Below are 22485 nucleotides of genomic sequence, written 5' to 3' on the forward strand. Positions count from 1 at the left end.
AAAGTAAATAAGACCAAGCTCTGTAAAACGCCAGGAAATTTGAGAAGCATCAAACTTTCCCCAACTTTCCACACAGAGCCCTTTGTGGGATCCTAAGGCTTCCGCTGCCTTATGACAATGAAGGGAGCACAGAAGAATGGTCTATTTCCATAAATCTCACCCAGAACATCCAAGGGCAAAATCACTGCTAGAAATCTGTCCCTTTCTACCTCAACAGAAAAGCACACAGTACAGCTGGACTGCAAGACATTCCTAGGGAAAAACCCTTGTCGCTTCCATGACTTCTATAAAATACTTTGTAAGTATGCTATATGGAATTCAGCTAGCTTCTAAAGGAATGAGGCTATGCAGTTTTTGAATGTAGAATCCCAATGAAAACAGGTGAAAAAGTTCAAACTACAAAGGAAGCTGTGTTACAGAGTTGAAGAAATGTAAAAGAGAAAGGAGAATTGCCAAAAGTTGAGTTAGATCTTACAAAGGCTTATTAATGAAAATATCTAAAGGTACTCAATGTACAAATAAAATAAAAAGAGAAAGAGGAAAATAAAAGGAAAAATCAGTACATAGCAAGAACGAGATGGAGAACATCTAGATATTGTCCCAGAACTGAGTTAATTTTTTTGATGGTTTTCAAGGAGAGAGAGAATGTTTATCAAAGAAGGTACAATTTAGATAGATAATGGAAAGAGGGTTGGAAACAGAAACAACACAAGTTTTATGCACTGACATTATGGTAATCAGAACACTAGTTCTGTAAGAATGCAAGAAAAAAAAGGCTGGTAATGGTGATGTTTAATAATCTGTCAAACAGTGGCATATAAATTGAGAAAAGTAAATGCTGTTTATTTTATATTAAAAATTGCCTAGATTCAAGAAAAAGAATCAGTTATTTATTGATCACACTTAGCTTTATGATACTTGGCAGGAAAGAATAATTAAAGTCAGGTAAATGGAAAAGGTGTAAAATGCATCAACATTGCATCAAAGATTGTGCCAGACCAATCTGATTGCTTTCCACAAAATGTTAACTGATTTTCTAGATAAGAACATGGTTAAGATTATTCTATCTAGATTTTTGAAAGGTATTCTATACTGTGGGATATTATCATTGAACACAAAAATGATCTATATTACAGGAATTACAGAGAGTGGACAACTACATGAAGGAAAGAAAACAAAGAGTAGATATAATGAAGGAGACAGGTGAAGGTATAGCATGGCAACAAGAATAAATCTTTTGACCAGTCTTGTTTAATATTTTCATTAACGATTTTGGCACAAAAGTAGGGGCACGCTGCTGAAATTCAATCATGACAAACATTGGTATGTATCATCAATACAGAGAAGGAGTAGAATATAAAAGAGAGAACTGCATGACCTCAAGTATTCAAAGAATATAAATGTACTCATATTCTCCTGTGCTAAATTCAAAGTTTTATTTTGGAGCAAGCAGAAACTTATACACGAGGAGCTCACTGTTTGAGGGAAAAAAAATGGCATGAACGTAAGTTGGACACAGAATGATCAAGTTGGAAAGGGGTTCAGTTGTTAAAAAAAGTAAATATTAAATGGGATACAGCAAGGAAATGTAACTGCCATTGAGCAAGGCCAGATGGGACTTCACATGGCACTGTGAGTACAACCTTTCTATGAAAGGTAAAAAAAGCTGAACTAAAGCTAAAACTAGGACAGTGCTACAAAGATGCTCAGAAGACAGAAGAACATGTTTCAGGAGAAGAACGTGTTTCAGGTAGACCTTATTTGGCTTTGCCTGGCAAAATAAAGGTGGAAAAGATGTATGATTGCTAATATATGGGTGATAGATGCCAGGTTGAAAACAAGAATTTTAAATAAAGGATCTCTTCCACAGAATAAGCATGCATAATTACCCCAGCTACATTTAAGCTGGAAACTAGAAGTATTCTAAAACTATCATTGTGATCAACAGAGTGGCCTTCCAATCTAAGTTGTGTGAACAGAAAATAAAATAACCTTTCCAAACTGATAAAAGAGTTTGTGTCATTGACCCTACAATAGTCAAGGTCTGTTATTACTGGATGTATTCTGACATTTAGTCATTTAAATCTTCAGTCTCCTTTTAGCTGATGGCCAGCTTACAGGTTTGCCTGAGGGATGATTCTTTCACAGCCAGAAGCTTAGGATCATGAGCATCCACCACTGTCTCTGTATTTATTGTGATGAGTGGGGAGGGAAAAATTGGCAAACTGACATCTGAACATGACCAGAAAACAGCTCAGCCAATGTCATAAACAAATAAGGAGATGTACATGGCTATGCTTATAAGTCACAGTATTCAGTCATTTTATAGCATCGTCAGAAATTATTTCAGTTCGCACTTTGCATTTAAAGGTGCAAAAGGCCCCAAAGGAAAAAAAAAGTTTATTTCTAATAGTCTGAAGAAACTGTGATAATTTCTGTTGGAACAATGAATAACTACTTGTCAAAAAAATGTTTATAATATTTAACAGTTTTTACTAATGTCTCATTTTATTGAGTCCCTCTAGGGCAGGAAATTCGGTGATAAAGTTGTAAAACAATAATCTCAGCCTCCTTTGTTCTCTGTCTCTCTTTTTTTTTTTCCTTTGATAGCTATATAGTATGCAGTTTTTATTGGCCAATCAATAAGTTACTTCTGCCAAGATTTGTGGAAGACACAATGCTAACATCATACAATATGTTCTTCATTTTAAATTGTTTACATCCATTTTCAAATAAATTCTCCAGAAATAAAAAGGAATCAAGATCCTATGACTAGAATGATGCAAAAAGTAATTTATAACAGATCCAACTAAAATTCTTAACAATAAGACCAGACAAAATCAATACTCACTTCATACTTCATCACTCACAAAGCATACTATGCTAGGAACCTCAACATTTTTTTTTATTTATTTTTTATTTTTTATTTTTTTAGGTGAAGACTTTACCCTGCAGGTTGCAAATAATTGCTTTGGGTTTTGGGCTGGGATATGAAGCTGTCTGGTTGGCCACTGGGTCTTATTATCTACTTTGTTTTTGCTATTGCCATAAATATTTTTTAAGTAATCACCAGCACCATCTGCTACTTACCACTGTGTTCTTTTCACAGTGTCAATACTATAAACACAGTCTGCTCCCTCATTTGATGCAGTGCAGAAGAACAAAATTAAGCAGAAAATAGTCATGCCAAAAATAGGCATAACTATTTAAAAGAAAGCAACTTCTTCCGTAAAATGATCTTCAGAATAGATGACTTCAGGTTCCACTGAGTCTGAAAGAGCCATTTTGCCAAGCATCTCCAGCTAACAAAAAAGAACTCTGTGTTTTACTTCTTTTGTGACCAGATCACTTGACAAACTTACCCATCCACCTATAAATTGAGGTTACTCTTCAATACATCAGTTAGTCTTAGTTATAGTTATTCATCTCTTACAAAGAGTATTTTGATTTTCTCATGCATTTTAACTCTGTTTTTTGGCCATTTCACTGGCAATATATTGTTTGCTAACGTAGAGTATCTCTCAATTTAATCACCAAAATGTATTTCTGCACTAAATACTCTAGTCATGCTTTATATTAGAGAGAGATTTAACTCAATCTTCAGTCTAGATGGTGAAACAAACAAAAAATTATGTTCCATAATGCAATCTTTCAAAAAAAAAAATTCTGTTCCCTATTTAGTAGTTCAAAATAATCCACCTTATCTGAAGAATTTGGGGTTGAATGAATACAACCATATACCCACAAGCTAAGCTATGTGAGTTGGCACCCCGTGGAAGTACCATTCCTATTATGTGGATCTATAGTTTTTTTCAAGAGACAAGATGTTTTTTTTGTGCCCCTCCCATTGGAATGGTGAATTATATTGCAATAGAAACCTTGCTTGGGTTTTGGTCCAGATAAAATGCCTGACTCACCAAGTCCTGAATTTTAACACAAGTTCTAGGCATCCATGGTGATGTGCTGTAATACACAGTTTGGCTCATTCCCAGCTGCATATAATCACTTCAGAGAAGTGAAATAGAAATGATTTTTTTTTTCCTTTCAGTATTTCATAGCAGAAATCTTGTTATCCTGTTTTTTTTCCTCCTTCTAGTGGGTGGTATGAATTCAGTTTTACTCAATGCTTTCATAATGCTTTCCCTATTTACCTATCACTTTATTCTACCTAAATAGTATTGTTAGATTATAAATATGAAATCATCATTTTTAATGCATCAATTACACATAGAAAATAAGCTGAAAATCTGTCTCCAAAACTACAAAGAATGAGAGACGACACTCAGTCTATAGAGGCAGTCTGGTATAGAACAAAGAACAGAATGATGCAGAAAAACACATACACATGTAGGATGCCCTGATAACACTTTGATGGGACTAATAAGTAGGCTAGGGAAAAAGAGAAAGCAGAGCCATGCTTTGTTTTATTTAGACATATCCTTTCACAATTTCTCTCTCTCTAGAAGTATTATGTTTCAGAGTCTAAATAACCCATCAGTTATGAATATCTTCCTTTTTCTTGCTCTGTCTCTTCTTTTCTTCTCCCAGTGTCAATTATTCATAATCTTTCTTCACAAGAGAGCACTATATATACACAAAAAACTGGAAGTCCTACTTCTCAATGAAGGAACCAGAGGAAAGATCCTTTCTATATGAACTCTCCTCTAGGTTAAGCTCTTCTCCTTCTAGTTGCCTTTCATTTGTAGTTACTAGCCCAAATGTGCCTATAAAACACAGCGTGCAATATTCTCAGGACTATCTAGCCTAGGAAAAAGGAGGCTCAGGGGAGACTTTATCATGCTCTATGACTACCTCGAAGAAGGAGGTTTTGAGTCAGGGGTCAGTCTCTTTTCTCAAGCAACAAGCTACAGGACAAGAGGAAATGGCCTCAGGTTGACCCAAGAGAAGTATAGGTTGGATGTTAGGAAAAATTTCTTTACTGAAAGGATTATGAAGTCATCATCCTCAAAGAGATATTTAAAAGACATATAGATGTAATACTTAGGTATACGGTTTACTAGAAGACTTGGTAGTGCTGGGTTAACAGTTGGACTTGATGGGCTATGAGGTATTTCTAATACACACTAATCGATTCTATAAATCTATGAAAACTATTACGTATAGTTTTGTTTCCAAGGCTCAGAACAACTGAGTAATATCATTATCACTCAACATAATATTTTATAACAAGTATAAGTTATTTCATATTTATATTATGTCTCTTATGACATGTATTAGAATTTTGAATTTTAATCAGGGAAAATTGGAAATAGTACTAAGAAACCCATGCTACTGAAAACCCCATCCAGACCTAATTGTCTTGTAGAACAATTAAGTCATTATTTGTTAAGATGCTGAGTACAGGGAAGGCAGATGGCATGCTAATTTTATTGATTCTGTGATCCTACTGTACCACGGTGATTGAGTAGGATTGAATGCCACAGTCAGTGCAGACAGTTCTGTTTGGATTCACAGATATCAGAGAGCAATTTTCAGATGGAACTGCTGGAGAGTCCTAGTGAACATAAAAACTCTCTGTGAGCATTTCTATTTGTAGTAGTACAATGTTGCATGAAGTTTTCCAGGTTGCACATTCCATAACCTACACTGCAAAATTATTTCCACTGAAGGAGTTCTATTAACTAATATATTTTATTTAGTTTTTTATTTTAGTTTGAAGGTGTTATTTTAATGTCTAAAGTTAGATCCATCTCATTCAGTCATAGTCATTTAGATGTTCTTTATGGCTTAATAGAGAGAGACACTTATACAACTTCAAGACCACTCGGCTCACTATCTTAATTGAAAAACACCTTTACTGGATGCTCTGTCACTTCTAACTGCTAGGGAAATTTTGCTGTGTGAAAGTAATGTATCAACCAACACGTAAATAATTCACAAATTGCATCCCTTGATTTTTTTTATTTATTTTTTATTTTTAAGTGCTCTAGGTTCCTGTTTCTCCTTGTGCTTTAGAGCATTTACTGGCCTTCCGGCCTTCTCCAAGAATGATGCAAGCATTTATCAAATAGTTCTATAAACTTTTTGTACAGTACCTTGATACCTCAATGTGTGGGATTTAGCTGGCTTTAATAATAATGATGACATGATCACAGTTCTTTTAGCAGAATTTATCACACTACCAGGCTATTCTTTCTGCATTGCCCAATATATCACCAGAGTTGTATTAAGACCTTGAAGGAGTTATTCTTGGTCTTTCCACTGCTGGTAATTCATTGGCACCTTTTTCTGCAATAAGCAATTTATATATTATCCTCTTGTTCCTCCTATATTTTTGTCTAGCCTGTTTTGTTCAATACTCTTTGAGACACATAATTTAGTTCTTTCTACTGATCTGGCTGCAGCTGCTCTCATTATTAGATCTCTTGACATTAAGTAGTGTGTAAGCTATTTAAAGCACTGGGTCAGACACTAAAGCAAGAACAGATGATCCCTACCTTCTAACATATCACAAAACCTGCAGGACACATTCATTGCAAATGGTTGCTTTTTCTGATATGCACATACATTGATGCATATGTAATAATATACAAAGAGATTGTATAACAAATCCATATTTCCACCAACCTCTGAATTTTGATCTGATTGCTTAGGTGCAATGTGACTAATGAGACAACAGAGAAATGAGCAAACACGTTCTATCAGTATAGCCACAGTAGAGGTTTTTTTCATCACTAACATTTCTTAATTTTAACTTATAATTTCGTAATTTCTACTGTAACCCAAGCAAAATTATATTTAAAACCAGTTCCTATTCTGGATAAATAAATAATTAGGGTCCTCTTCAAAATGTACACCTAACAATATATAAGGCCTCTTGGCCCAGACCTAGACTCGTACAATGCCAACATGTATTGACTTTCCAGATTTTAAGGATGTTTAACTATAAAATTTGTTCCATAAAACAAGTCCTTTTTCAAAAAATGTGATTTACAATGAATAATGTTTCAAATAGTTCATTTTTCTCAATATTTCATTTCAGACCAATCTCTATAAAATTTATCTTGAACCAAAATGAACATTTAACAGAAATAACCGAAGACAAAACCCAGTTGTGTTTTGTATGCTCATAGCATTTGCACTTAGAACTAAACAATGTTGTAAGCCTCTTTCTGTAAAGTTCTGAACATTTTGTGCAGGATGTAGAGAACACTCAGGTTTCCAATGGGACATATGGTCCCTCCTAGAGAAGTTTTTGCCATGCATAGCCTTTGGCCAAAGCCCACCATCTGTAGTTTCAAGTTTTCTTCCAGCTGCTGATAAAGGTGAAGTATAGAACATATGCTGTAGAAACAGTAAACTTTACATTGGAATTTTTTTTTATTTTTTTTAACATTCAGGGAGACTATTTAAGCACAATCTTTACCATGGACAAAAAGTAAAACCCACTTTTGAGCACAGCAGGATGTTAAAAACAAAGTGAGTACAGCCCGACTAACTCCAGTACAGAATAGCTTAGTTATTAGTGAAAATATTAGCATTATTGATTTTAAAGAAAATGTGATGCACAGCAATACCGGCAGTCTCTCCTTGTAATACAGACTATACATATAAGAAATAAAACCCACAGTCTCTCATTGTGAACTGAGAATCACTATCTTTGACTTATCATTTAAACAAATATGTTTGACACATTGTCCGTTTTATCCTAGAATGATCCCAATGAGCTTGAAAATGATCATATGCAAGTAATAGAGGATTCTAAAATTACTTGGCAAGACATAATTGCTGAACATATTACTTACATCCACCTAAATATCATTGTTTTAACCTAGCTTAGGTCATAAGGGAAACCAACTGCACAGCAAACATATGTCTGCTGCACAGAACTTCCACATCATTTCAAATGACTTGGCACAGTTCACAGCATCTGCTCCCTGAAAGTCCAGGAAAGAAGCAGCAGGTAGTGCTGCAGGACAGGAATGAAGTGGATTAGTGGAGTTACAGGGATGCCAACAAACTTGCATAATAGCTTCTGCCCAAACTATGCATGGTTACGTACAGTGAAAGCAGTCCATGAGTACCAAAATTCATTATACTTAGGAAAAATGATTACAGCAATATAATCTGATATAATCTAATGGTTGAATCAGCATGGCTGCACACCTCAAGCATTCCAATTTGCTTTTGACCCTGAACAAAGTGGGTTTTGCAGAAGGGACTGAAAAGTGTCAGGTGTTTCTAAATACTAAAGTGTCGTAATAAGCAACAGAGGAAAAGGATTTAAAATATGCGCTGCAAAGCTGATTGAAGGAAAGTAATAAAATAGAGGAAGACAATGTGTATTAACAAGAGGCACATTCTTTCACATTGAGAAACTGACATGACACATCTGTTGCATTGCTGAACTCAACTAAAGGTTTGAAATGCCTATTTGCTCTGTGTTTCAAATGCAGCAAAGATCAGCAATTGCTTTTAAAAAGTGAATTTAAACAGTGAACAGAAACTGACGATGAAGTAACTAGTTAAGCACATTTTACTGCAGACGAGCACACAGACAAATTGAAAACAACAAGAAACCATTTTAAGCTCCAGTTCAACAATTAGTTTTAATTTATTTCATAACATTTTTCCTTGTAAGACTATAAACACCTTTGTTTTGTTTTCATTTCCTTAAAACATGAACAGGGAATACTTTAAATATCCTCCTGTCACTGCTGTTTTCTGAGCACTTAGATTTGTATACTTTTTCCAGGCAATGCTTTTGATAAAGTATTAGTAACACTTTTGTTTTCCTAGCACGTCCAGAAACTCCAAGCCACAAACTGCATTTTAAGAACAAAATCCTCATCTCAGAGGAGTTTTCAAGAAGAAAACAAACAAACAAGCAAACGCAACCAAACAAACAGAGCGTCATAAGGCGCGAAGAAGAAAGCTGAGCTTATTTCAAAGAGAAGTCAACTGAGTTTGCCCTCATCATCATTACTCAGTACTTTTTAATCTCTTAAATGGATTTTAAAGGTTAAGATGATATCTTTTTGGCTCTTAATAATAAAAGTTAGCCTTGAAGCATATTTTCTGGCTTACAGGAGTATTTTGGGTCCATACCATGCAGCACATTATTCATTGCAAAGGCGTTCATTTTGGCAAACCCTCCAATGAATTATGAAATAGTAAAGTGCTCATCTGTGCAGTGTCAGACTACTGTCTGAACTTTGTTATTTTCATTTTCTACCATGTCATTATGGGCAGTATTTAAAGGATCCAAAAATTTGTATGTAGGTACCTCCTGCTTAGGAGGTATTTTATAAGAATGGCTGTAATGGTTTTGCACAACAGTCTAACAGAGATCAGATAAGATACAGCACCATGAGAAGTACTTCCAGGTAATGCAAGTGCTGCTTTAAAATGAATCAGGATCATTTCCAGGGTGGTCACTTTCCCAATAAAGCAGGTAGATTCACTCACAAAATCCCAGGATTCACTCAACAGGCATTCTGGTAAATGTTAATATTTTAACTGAATCCTGACCAGCATAGCATTGGCGTCTATTTCTGTTGGTGCAAAGAAACTTACTTAGTGCACTAAACGTGAACTTTAGGTGAGAATACTCACTGATGTTCCCTTTACAGAATCATTTACAGCAAATGAACTGAAATTGTAGAAGTGGTCACACATGAAAATGTTCTGTCCTGCAAAAAAGCAGTGTGCATACATATTATTTCAGGAAGCATTGAAGCATGCCATTGCACACCAGCCTAGTTTGCCCAGTGGGCTTTTTATATGAGATACCACATCAAATTCCAGATGAAAATTCCTCATTGAACACTGAGCCGGAACTAAACACCTTGACTGAATAGCTCCTTGCATTCATATGCTGTGCACCATTTTGCATGTGTGCAATTGTCCAAGCAAACTGCATTGCACGAGGACAGACGTAACACCCACCAGCACAAGCCTTACCTGACTGACCCGGGGGTGGGACTCCTGATGATCCTCTTGGCAGACATAAAAATACTGTGAGGACGGCAGCTTTGTTTCCTGAACACGGCTCGATGGCAATTGGTTTGGGAGCACCCTGGAAAAGGAAGGGACTCGTGTAACAGCTGATAGTGATTTCTGTTATATTTTTATTTGTACTTCTTTATTTTAAGGTTCACTGTAACAGTATGAAGATACTTTTTTCCCCAATTAGCTCTTTGCGTTTAAGCAGATTGTCCTACTCATATTAATTGACTGAAAAATGGGCTTTAACAGCCCACACTGCAAATCTAATCAAACTGAAAAAATGAAATGATCATAAAGACAGCAAAATTGTTCTCTTCATTTTATACCTCACTAAATCTAGCAATTTCAACTTCTTAAGCTTAGAAAATGGCAAAACATCTTTGGTACACACAATGGTATCTGAGAGTACTAGAATTTCCCATATTGTAAGAATGAGAAGTACCTGCCTGAAAGAATTGTGCTTCATCAGCCAGCTATTGCCTAACCCTCCCAGTGTCAAAACCATTACATAAAAAAAATATATAATGGTTTCCTTGAAGTACATCCTTCCTGAATTTTTTTTTTTCAAAGACATAAAACAGGTGCAGTGTTACTTATTTAAATAAACCCATAAACTCCCTTCAAATGTTGGTTGCTCAATTATCACATTACTTTGTCTCATACGAAACTAGAATAACAGTGCTTTACCTGGCAGGAGGTGTTCACTGTTACTAAGCATTTATCTCTTATTAACTATACAGATCTTTTAATTTACAGTTAGCTTTTGACTAAATGGCTACTGCCATATTGCTCTCAAATTTCTAAGACATGGGATCTAGAAGGAAGCCGAGCAACCACAAAGCAACAGAACGGTAAGTTTCTAATATGACGATTTACTATGTTTCCATATTTCCACCATTCTGTATTTTGTGTTTGCTAAGAGATAGGCTTTTCACTTTTGAGAGCTTAAATGTTTAGTCAACCGCTAAAGATATTTCTGAAAACATTAGGTCAAAATCAGCATAAGCGTTTGTTTCTCTTTTTATTTGTAAGTTTTTAGAATGTCTGTCATGTTCCAAAGCAAAATACCAGTTTGATGTTTTCATTCAAAATTCAAAGCCATAAAACTTTCAATTTACATGCAAAATGCAAAGTATATATAAATGTCAACTGATTCAAACATCCTAAAAAGAATGAGAGTTTAGCCAAGTTAAATACACTGTGAAGTACTAGATAGAAAGAAAACAAAGGCGCTTCCATCACTGGAAGCAATTATTTTTCATTTTTCCACCTCCAAGTAACCAACATTTATTACTGCTCAGCAGAGATAAGGAAATAAAGAATACTGCAATAAATCGAGCAATAGATAAATATACTCAATTTTACTACTTGGTCATATTTGAATGGCATTTTTGAAGATTCATTTGAGGCAACAGTGCTAAGATAACTTGGGTGAGTAGTGTCACCTAACTTAAAATTGCTAACACATAGTGAATGACAACCTGTAGTCATTAACATCTTACCAAATGATGACACACAAAATGCCAGAAGTTTCAGCTAATAAGAATCACTTTAAAAAAGAGCATAAAGACATGTGGTTAAACTGAGTGGACTCGATCTGTAGCATCTAATATAGTTTTCTGTAAGTCAGTGGTCTGATGTTGGCCAAAGCAACAGAGGATGAGAACAGACTCTGAGGTTGTGTAAGCTGGTGTGTATATGTTGACTTCCATTGATCTACAACAAGCAAAACATCTGAACAAGCACTATATGATTATACACCAAAATTTGTGTATAAAATGGGTGAAAAGAACCATACTAATACACTAGCAACAATGATGGCATGCACAAAAGCAGTCTGAGTGGATTACTGGAAAAGAAATAGTACGGAAAAGTTTTATTCTTAAGGTTTCTTTGACTCACAAACGATGACGGGTAATGTAAAGAAAACATAAAAATAATGGTAATTTCTTCTCATTGCAGCATTTAATATGGGAACAGGCCTTTATAGGATCATTCAGATTAGCAGATACTCTGTGCCCTGGGCTGTTTAAATCTAATCAGACAAGCATAGGTACAGGGAAATACTATATAACATACCAGCACTGACAGCAGCCTGACCTGATGCAAAACTCTCCATCAGTTTTTCACACTATTCCACGCTTTCATTCACTTCTACCTCTTGCACTTTCATTTATCAGAATATAAGGCTTCCCAACTGCCATACACTCCTGTCACACCTCCCCTGGGACCTAAGTGCATGCACCTAACTCCAGCTCTTCCCTCCAGTTCCCCGTTCCAAGCCATCCAGTTGTGAATACAGCTCTCTGCCAGTTAAGCTCCTCTCACTGCGGCCCTTGCTTCCCGCCTCACCTTGTCATGGGTCTCCATTCTTAGAGAGCATTTGCTATTAAAATAATTAGTATTACTAGTGCAAGTAATGGAGCATTTAAGTCATCTCTTCTGATTTGTCACAAAGGCAAGTAAAATAACATGGTTCCTTTTCTATTTATGCCTGTCAGTGTCTAACGGGCATTTGGATAGTACCCTCATCAATGTGCTTCAGCTTTTGTTTCACCCTGGAGGGCTCAGGCAGTTGGATTGGATGATCTTTGAAGGTCTCTTCCAATTCTATTCTATCTAAAAAGGCAGGCAACTTGAAATCTTCAATTGAAACTGTATTTTGGAACACAATATATACAAACACATCACTGAAAGGAAAAAAAATACCACTGTCTTTTTAATTGATGAATAATTGCGGGACTATAAATCAAAATCATGACATTTTCTATTGCTGTGTAATATAAAACCTTTCATTAACAGGTCTTGTCCTTTTCTGTTTGAAGCTTTTACTAAAACTTTTCAAAACACAATTGAAGGAAATTTTCAGATAAACACTTTTCAGAGGACCTCATCCAAAAATCAAATGCATTACGAATTTTCTATTTGTGCTTATAAACGAGGATCTTTTACAGAACGTTATGACTGAAAAAGCAGATGTACTATCTTACCTCACATCATTCAGATTTGCTAGCACAAAGCCACAGAAACGTGGAGCAAATGATAATAATTTAGATACCCCAAGGTTTGCCTGTTGTTTAAAGATAAATATATAACCATGAATCAAACTTATTTCCCGGTGACATAACATGTTCTCTGAAATGTGCCATTTATCATGCCTTTTCCACGTTTTTTTGGAAGAGATAAGGCACATGTTTGTTTGCCCAAAGCACTTAGCTACCATGATTTACTTACTAGAATTTTCTTTTTTTTTTCCCCCTACTCAGAAAGAAGTGACTTACGCTTCTGCGAAAAAAGCACAAATGACAATCACAGAGTTAATAAAACTTTATCAGTGGAATGCAGAATAAACAAACACTTCTCTTATTTAACAGCCCTTCACTCACCTACCCCCTTTCTTACACACTGACAGAAAAAGGTACATCGGGTGGGAAGGGGAAGAAAACCAGAAAGGGATAAAATGGTGAACTAGCAGATATTATTATTGATAGTGACAAAAGAAGACTAAGTCAGTGGATGTAGAAAGAAGAAAAAAGGGGAGATGGCAGGGAATAAAACAGAGTAAATAATAAATTCAGACAGTTTAATTACAGAAACTAAGTATCAGAAGTCTTCCTTGGGTCCTACATTTTATCAAATAAAAGGTCCTCAGCTCTTCCGATTTGTTTTAGAAAACCTACCTGATGTCTATCTGCCTGAGCATGGGAGGAAGTAATAAGCATGGGGAAGATTCTTGGCTCACCTCTGATCTGTTTCCATCAGAAATAAATTTGGACTGGATTTTTTTCCTCAATACAAAGGGCAGATAGCAGTACCACTGTTACTGGCAGAAAAACAGCTATGCTTGTATTAAAAATATTCACTTCTTGTCAGCTAGCACACCTGCTTTGTTATGACATAAAAGAAAGAAAACAGGTTTATTTTTAAGTATTGTAAACCTAGCAAACCTTGCATTGAGTTTAGGAATAACACAGGTGAGCAGTTTTAGGCACGCAGCCCAAGAAAAAAACTGGGAAATGCATTCTGCCATTCTTAGTTGGCAGGAGGGGCAACAATGCAGCAGCATGAAGAGGTGAGAGCAGCAGGAGAAGACAGCAATGACTAAGGAGATGTTCATGGGACGATTATAATGGTTTGGAATCTCTTTGGACAAAATGCACCAACGCCTTAGCACTGATTCTCATCTAAATACCAATGAAAATACTACTTAAACTATAAGAAGTCTAAAGGGTTTTAGCGCTGTCTGTATTCCAAGAACTGGTTTCTTACAGAAATGCTGTAGAACTTCAGATTTTCAGTATAAAGTTACATATACATATATATCTTCTCCTGTTCAGCATTCTAAGTTAGGTGCTTCCAATTTTCAAAAGTGCATTATTATACCATAAGACAAATAGATCACGTAAGACTAAATGGCTCCAATCTCATGCCAAAAAAGCAATTAGAAAATTGAATCAAGGAATTAAGGATTAATGTGAGCATCTTACACCTGTCAGCAGTAATAAGTATTTTGACAAGAACAGAGTAAAATTTGACAATGTGCACAAATACAGATCTGATATATAAATCAAGTATTAAAATGCAAACAGCTATGCATTAATCACTTTAATGTTTCCTAGCTAAAATGCTGTTAGTTCTACTTACGAGAATTCACTATAAATAAAACTTTTTTTTCTTAAAAAAGGGCTTGACTTATTCTTCTTGTTTTAGTAACAAATGATGCCTATTTAAACTTAGTTTTTAATCATACTATTAAAGCAGAATTAATCAGGTGAATTTCACATAAGCTAAGCTTGATGGCTTGGCAAATAAGCAACCAAATCTGTTGTTACGATAGGACTAATACCAGAGTTAGAATGTAAAAAAGCATTTTTCTAGAGTTCAGCGGACAAGACTTCACAGGGAGAAAAGAAGAAATCTTTCTTCTGAAGAGGTAAGGTAGAGGAGGATGAAGGGTATAATTTATAACTGTGTTACGTTAAAAGTATGCACATCTCCCTCTTCTCTTTTCTTCAGGTTATTTTCCTGACTTCTTTTATTATTTTCTGAGTTTCTTGACTGATTTTTTCTGAGTTGTTTGATTGTTTTCTGAAGTCTTGGATTCAGAGAAGATTTTCAGTGCTTAAGTTGGAAAAATTTAGATATCTACGTGCAAAATCAAGAGCCTTAAAATTTTGTTAATATTTTAGCTTCAACATTAACATTTTCCCAGTAGCTCTCCTCTAGGCACAACCTCATTGCTCTAACAACTACTCCAGATACGCTGCCATTCCTGCAGCTCTCCTTGCTGAGGGAGCTCACGTTGGGTAGCTGTTTAGTAAAATACATACATCAAATGAGGCTTTACAATACAGTGGTGGCCACTTCATTTTGAAACACAGTTGAAGGCAGAAGTAGCTTTGTTATTCCTGGAAGGAGGATTCCTTCTGGTTTTCCTACTCAGTTATTTGTAAATGCTTGTTTGAAGTGATCTGGCCTATAGTTGAAGATGGAGAGTAAAGTGCTGTGATTGCTCTGACCACTTTCAGTGGAGTAAAGGCAGACATTTCAACAGTGCAGAAGAGGAAAAGAATATCCATCTTCTCAAACTCATAGAATTACATTGATGTCATTTGCTTGAGGCATTTTTTCTGGAGAAAATCCAAATGTCCCCTAGAAGGGACCTCAAAGATCAGGTAGTTCCAATCATGAGCAGGGACAGCTTCCGTGAGACCAGCTTGCCAAAAGCCCCACCAACCTGTCCCTGCACACCTCCAGGGATGGGGCACCCACAGCATCTGTGGGTAGCTGTGCCAGGGCTTCATTGTCCTCTGAGCTAAGAATTTCTCCCTTGTACCTAAACTAAATCTACACTGTTTTAAGTTGTTAGTCCTTGTCCTATCACTATATTTAATGAGCCTTAATGACATGGCAACAGAAAAAAAAAAAAAAAGCTTTCATCAAACATCCTTTATGTGCCCACAGAAATACATTTTAGGAAATACTGCAAAGGAATAAATCAGCAAGGCCAGAGTTATGAACATCTTTTAGCAGCTGGCATAGGAAGCACCAGTTCTTCATATGACCCTGGGGTTTTACTGAAATTATTTCATTCACTAAAGATTTTCACTTAATCCATGCCATAAAGTTCCTCTCACAATTAGTGAGTGGAAAGCCTTACCTCAGCTTGACCTGCAGAAATGTCCCAGAGCCCGAGAGTCGTTGAGGCTCTGTACTTCTACACTGCAGCTTCTTTTGCCTGAGGATCTCCCAGTGATTTATAACTTCAGTTAATGAGGTCTCAGTAGCCCAGGTGAGGTACATATCCACTTTACCCACAGAAGTAAAAGCTGCAGAGCATCTAAAGACTATCTTAAAATTCTTCTGCCTATACCAAAGGAGACTTGAGGGAACTGCCTTGCATCTGCAGTGGAGTCACTCAGCCAGTGCTGATTTTGTGGGAAGGATCTACCAGCTCCATTCAACCTTCTGAATGGACCAGTTTCCTCTGAACACTTCCATAGCTGCTAATGGAGCTCAGAACAACAGGCTGATGGACAGTAGTATAATGGGACTTGAGCAAAATCAAGCCAACATTTATTAAACTTTTTTTTTTTACAAACTAATTTTGCACCACTCCTTTAGCAGAATATAAATCTCAGTTAATTTCCTTATTTCAAAATAGCCATGGAAATTCCAGATATATTGGTACATTAATTTCCATAAGAAAAACAGTGGGAATTAAAAAGAACACAGTATGATTTACCAAGCTGTGATTATGGCACCAGTGATCGAAATACATTGTTATCCCTCAGTTTATTGTTTTACTTCCCTGTCACAACTGTACCAATACATAACAATAGGCTGCATTCATTTTTGCAGTCTTTTCTGATTAGAATGTGGCTGCCACTTATCAAAAGTTATGTACAGACACTGAATTTACGTATCAATTTGAAAGTGTTTATGCTCAGAAGAGCTGTATTTCTATTATATGAACTATATTTCCAAAACAGGTGTGTATTTATTTGTAACAAAGTTACTCTGTCTCTGTTCACCTAATAAAAGACATAATTTCAAAAACTAATGTTGTGTCAGATAGCATTTCATTAGCAAGAGAATTATGAATTGATGTTCTGATTAAAGTTGAAGGTACGAGGAACACCTGCAGACACATTTATTTTCAGTAGGGTTTCCAGAACAAACTCCAAGGCAGGTTTCCTGCTCAGCTGCCTAGGGGCAGTAATTCTGCTGAATTTGGAGACTAGTGTGAGCCATCCTGCAGTTTTCTCAAGTTTCATGACTGGATGGATAGAACACGAGATACTGAGCTTAAATCAAAATATCAAATGGCTGTAAGACACACTGCATTTTTCTGTGTGTGTATGCCGTGTCCTATCTACCTACTGTTAAATAAACTGGAGTTTATTTTACCAGTGCATCTCGCCCTCTAATAAGGGTAACTTCCGGTTAATCTGCAAAATATTGGATGGAACTTCCAGTGGATGGTGTGTGAAGCAGTTGTACTGGATTACTGCCAGAGGAATCCCCAAGAGCCTCCAGAACATTCTCCTATTAAGCTGTCTGAGTCTGATTAAAGCTTGGCAGTGCTAATGTCCAGAAAGAAAAAGAAATTTATCTTGGCAGCAGCTAGCTAGATCCTGTTGGGAAAAGCAACTGAGACCCTATGTCTGTGGCATATAAGAAGCACTGAGTGTCCTCAGATACTTTCCTGTAAATTCTTCCTGCTGCCATTTCAAATTCAGTAAGTCAAAGTGGTGCTGTTCAGTGAAGTGATGCTAATGGGTATTTGTTTTCCAGATGGGTATATTTGTTGGGTCTCCAAGGATCGGAAACAAGAAGTGGAGAATTTCATTACTCCTTTACAATTCAACCTTAAAGGCTCACGTCGATGAAAAGTCACATTTTCACTGGTGACAAATCACTGACAGCCCATGACTGAAATTTGAGTTGATAAATTACAACCAGATCGTCACTGTCATGTATCAGGGTGGTTACTTTACCACTGATTGCCTGCAAAACATGGACATGGTCCATCCAGAGCCACCCTTGTCCTTTGAGGGTGGGAACGATGAAGCATGAGGGCATAACTTCCAGGCTTACAAGGGTGGCTGCGCTGGTGGGCATCAAGATAATGCAGACCACAACAAAGACTGCTTTCTTTGGAAGCAAAAGCAAACTAAGGTCAGCATTTCTTAAACGCCCATGAGGTGGAAAAACTCGGGCTATCGTTTGCTCAGAGTAGACCATAAAAATCCAGTCTGTCATTTCTGCAATGGCTGTAGGAGAGAACTGAGAAGTTCTCATTGGTGGTGTTTTTGATGATCGCAGAGATCTCATTCCTGAAGCTGCACAGCACCACAGAAAAATTAAAGATATGGTTTAATTGTTATTTAGGACATCTATGCCAGATGTCAGGGGTTAGAAAAGGCAAATATAATTAAACTATATTTTGCATTTCTTGCAAAGAAAATATAGTACACCATATGTCATCCAAAATACACTTTTAGAGAACTTTTCCTCAGCAGTATCTTTTAAGGTTCTTTCATAACCTTCTGGCCACATGTAGGATGCCTAGCGAATGTAAAGTAAAACATTTATCCTTGGAATCATAATAATAATAAAAAAGAACTAAATCAAGGCACATTGCAAAAACTAGCTGTCAGCAGAGAGGATTAAAGTGCAAACTTGGCAATATTCGTAAAGCAAGAAAAAAATGCTAATAGCACCAGAATAACAAATGACTTTCTATCATGACAACTTACACAGATCACAGCCTCCCAAACACAAGTAGGCACAAATGGAATGTCTGAAAGCGTGACGTAGCTTTCCTTTTGATTGTCCTTGCCATGGTCCAAGGACAGCTATAAAATGCAGACACCATAGCCAAAAACATTCTGAAACAAATTACCCACCATTTAAGATTTGTAAGTACATAGAAGTTTTCGTGCTAGTGACCATGTGTAGTAGGATATTGGGGATCAGATCATAGCTGCTCCATCAGCAGGAAGAAGAAATAATCAGACTTCTCCACCCCAAGGAAAAGGCATATGATAGCAACAAGAGGGAATGTAGTTTTGATCTTAAGAATCTTGTGAATTAATCCAAATTTTAAATATCTATGAGATAATCCTCAGATGCCTAAATCAGTATAACACAGAATTAATATCAGAACTATGCTGATTTATATCAACTACAAATCTGACACTACATTATTATTTTCTTAATAGTTTCATTGAAAAATGCTGCAAACGAACTCAAGTATTATCACTTAATTTTACTTTCCAAGATTGCTCCCGATCGATATTGTTAACACTTACAGTGGTCACAAACATATTAGAAACTTCACAGGAAAAGCACAAGAAAAGAAACTTTGCCTCAAAGGATGGAATCTGACAAATAATTAGGCAAATGAGAATTAGTGCTTTCTGAAGCTGTTGCGTTAAAACAAACAGGATTACTCGCATGAATTAAACTGTTTATGCACATTACTCATGTTGGTTTAACACGATAACATGGAATACTTAAAAAAAAAAAGCAGTTTATTTTTAAAATAAGAAATAGGAAAAATATTCTTCCTTTAAAATATGAAAAGATCTGTATAATTTTTAGCAAACCAGCAAAGCACAAAGGATTTGCTGAAGTTGGATTTCCTGGATCTTGAATTATTTTCCCGACTTACGTGGACAGTAAGTGTCACTTCTTTTTTTTCCTTTCTTTCAGAAAGTACTGTATTCTGAGCATGCTGAGTCCCTTGTGCACTGCGAACTGAAAATAAGTAGCTGGATTATGCTCCCATAGTGCAGTTCTGCTGGTAGTTCTGTTCTACTTGTGTTTCCTATGGTACAGCAGGGAACTGCTCTTTATTTTATATTTTTATTAGTAAACAGTTGCCACCACCAAAAACCATTATTCACATTGCATTCTATAGTCCCCACTCTTACTGTATGAAAGTACAGAAAATCTTGTTCTTTTCTTTTCAGAAAACGTTTGAGACTTAAAGTTTACATTGTAAAACCCCACAGTTGCCAGCAATAATACTTGAAACATCTTTTTTCCCAACACATACCTTTGTCAGAGCAAATTGACCATGTTTTTTAAAGAGTCTCCTTGAAAAATCTCACATTTTTTTGAACTTTTCATTGAAGTTTGCTTCAAATCCTTGCATTCCATGAAGATTTATATTCCATCTACTACTTTTTATTTCTAACCAAATGATTTATTTTCCCTTAGTTTTGTATATAGGGTTTGGCCTGCTACCAGGAGTAAAACAGAGGAATGCTTAACCTGTACTTCTTTCAAAAAGAATGAAACATGTTTACTTTTTGCTATATGCAAGCTCTAACATACTTTCTCAGTGATTACTGTTAGGCTAATGTGGAAAATTGTGCATTTCGTCATTATTTCTAATTCCTCTTCCCTCCCTTTCCCCCACCCCTTCACAACACCTTTCCAGTCCTACAGCGCTCTTTCCATGGAAATAAATGCCCCATATCAAATGTCACTGGCTAATACAATAAGCAGAAGAAGCAGGATCTTATTTACTTAAACAATGGCTGAGATTTGAGATCAGTCATCAAGCAGATGTTATTTCTGAAGTTGAAAGTGTTCACAATGATTGTTACTATAGAAACCAATCTTTGTAAAATATTCCAAACAAACACTTCTTTATTAGCTAGCACTGTAACTACAGTGCTCTGCATTACGCTGCGTCCCACAGTAAGTTATCAACCACATGTGTTTTTTTTCTGGTTATTTATTTTCAATAGCAACTACAAGACAGGATTTCTATAGGTCTTAAAAGATGCTGTATCACAATACCAGTCACCCATAAAATGACACATGCTGTATTCATTTGATGCTAAGCTCCAGGCTGTTTCATTTCCCCCCTCCTGTGGGCAGCCACACAAATCAGAGCTTCCCTGTTCAGCAACAGTGAAAAACAGGAACCCACTGCTAATTCCTGTGGTTAGATCAGCAGCACAAAACCAGCAGTGGTTTCTAAATGCCATCCCCAGCCTCTTTAGCAATTAAACCATTCTTTGCTCCTTAGAAGACTTTGCAAATAGCGTGCGTCACTCACAAAGCATCCTTCAGTTGGTGGCCTCACCAAACCAGCGTTTCAGACCTGTTGTGTTACTTGTGAATCATTCTAGAAGAGTTAAACACTGAGCCCTGGTTCCAGTGCAGCCAGGAGGAGCCCAGCACTGCAGGATCCCCGACTGCATCTCAGTGACACAGAGCTGGTCGTGGCTGTCACTGTCAGGTGACTTAGGAATGCCCCATTAGGTCAGTTTGCGTAGGAACCGCATCTCTCTTGCTACGATTAAAATACCCACATGCAGATAACAAGGCACACTTCTAATGTAGTTCAGCAGGTCAAATCTGGCTTGCCGTTATACCATGTGGAATGGAAAACTGTATTTAAGGCTACCCAAGCAAATTAGAAGAAATGTTACAGAATATATGCATCATGTAGATATTTGGTAATGCTCTTCCAATGTCTTTCTGTCTTGGAGACATCTTTGGAAAAGACAAAATGCTATTAATATTTCAAACTACAGAGATTATCAAGACAGATATGGCAGCAAATTCTGAAAACTCCAAAGCAGTTATGATTATGAACCTGTTGCTGCGTGCTCAGTCTCCTCTTATTTTCTACACTGTGTTTCACTTCAAATAGGATAATTTTGCTGGAGTCTTTCTGAAACTTTTTGGCTCTCAATGGCATGTGGGGCAATTACCATTTTTTCCTAATACCAATTCTATCTAAGGCTTACAATTTCATTTAAAGCACAGCCATGACTCAGGTAGCGTCAGCGATTCCTGCTTTTCATTCCTGCAAAACAAGACTGTTTTAAAATGCAGCGATACAATCAGAGGATGATTAGATGTCCATAAAAATACACACAAGTATGGAAAAACGCATGCCATTGGTAATCTGTTTCAACACACAATACTGATGCAGTGAGGGAAGCAGAAAAGCACAGCTGAGAAGCCAGTTAAAAAATTTTAGTTGTGATGTGCTGTCAGAGCCTGTACGATGAAGATAACAATAAGAAAATAACCCATAAATCATTTTAAGTTTGAGGAAAGCGTGGCAAAGGAAGTTTTGGAAACAGATGACAAAGCAAGATCACTGCAGGCATGTTGTATGAAGGCAGAGCTACTAGTTAGAACTGATCGTGTGAGAGACTGAATGCAAGGAATGCAGTTACTGGATGGCAAATGTCCTGACCAATATCCACTAGGGAAAGTGCTGTTGGTGTGCACTGTGGTTACAAGGAAGCTGAGGGTTCAGATGCCTGCGTGATATAGTGAAAACAGCCTAACTGATTTTGTATGTTTGTGATTTCTCTGAGGACAAGCTAAAGAATTTTAACTCCATGGGCCTAACATGGCCTAAGAAACCCAGCTCCTCCGGACAGGGGCACTCAAAGGACTACAACAGCTACCAGCACATCTGACTGTTTCCCAGCTTAAATGAGCAAGTGGCCGTCTAGAGCTACACTGACATAC

The 22485-nt window shown here is 36.6% G+C and overlaps 1 protein-coding gene across 3 annotated transcripts in view; it reads right to left on the reverse strand.

The window, feature by feature from the left end:
• The window catches only part of ATRNL1 (attractin like 1), a 432638-nt gene that overhangs the window by 40286 nt on the left and 369867 nt on the right, over positions 1 to 22485 (reverse strand). For 2 of the 3 annotated variants that reach the window (XM_021399846.1, XM_021399844.1), the window contains one exon: positions 9925 to 10039. In XM_021399846.1, the coding sequence (XP_021255521.1) occupies positions 9925 to 10039 (115 nt within the window). Of the gene's footprint in view, positions 1 to 8872; positions 9654 to 9924; positions 10040 to 22485 lie in introns of those variants that run through there. The other variant, XM_021399845.1, reaches the window with a different exon arrangement.

This window comes from Numida meleagris, chromosome 5 (assembly GCF_002078875.1).
Source record: "Numida meleagris isolate 19003 breed g44 Domestic line chromosome 5, NumMel1.0, whole genome shotgun sequence".
NCBI classification, from domain to species: Eukaryota; Metazoa; Chordata; class Aves; order Galliformes; family Numididae; genus Numida; species Numida meleagris.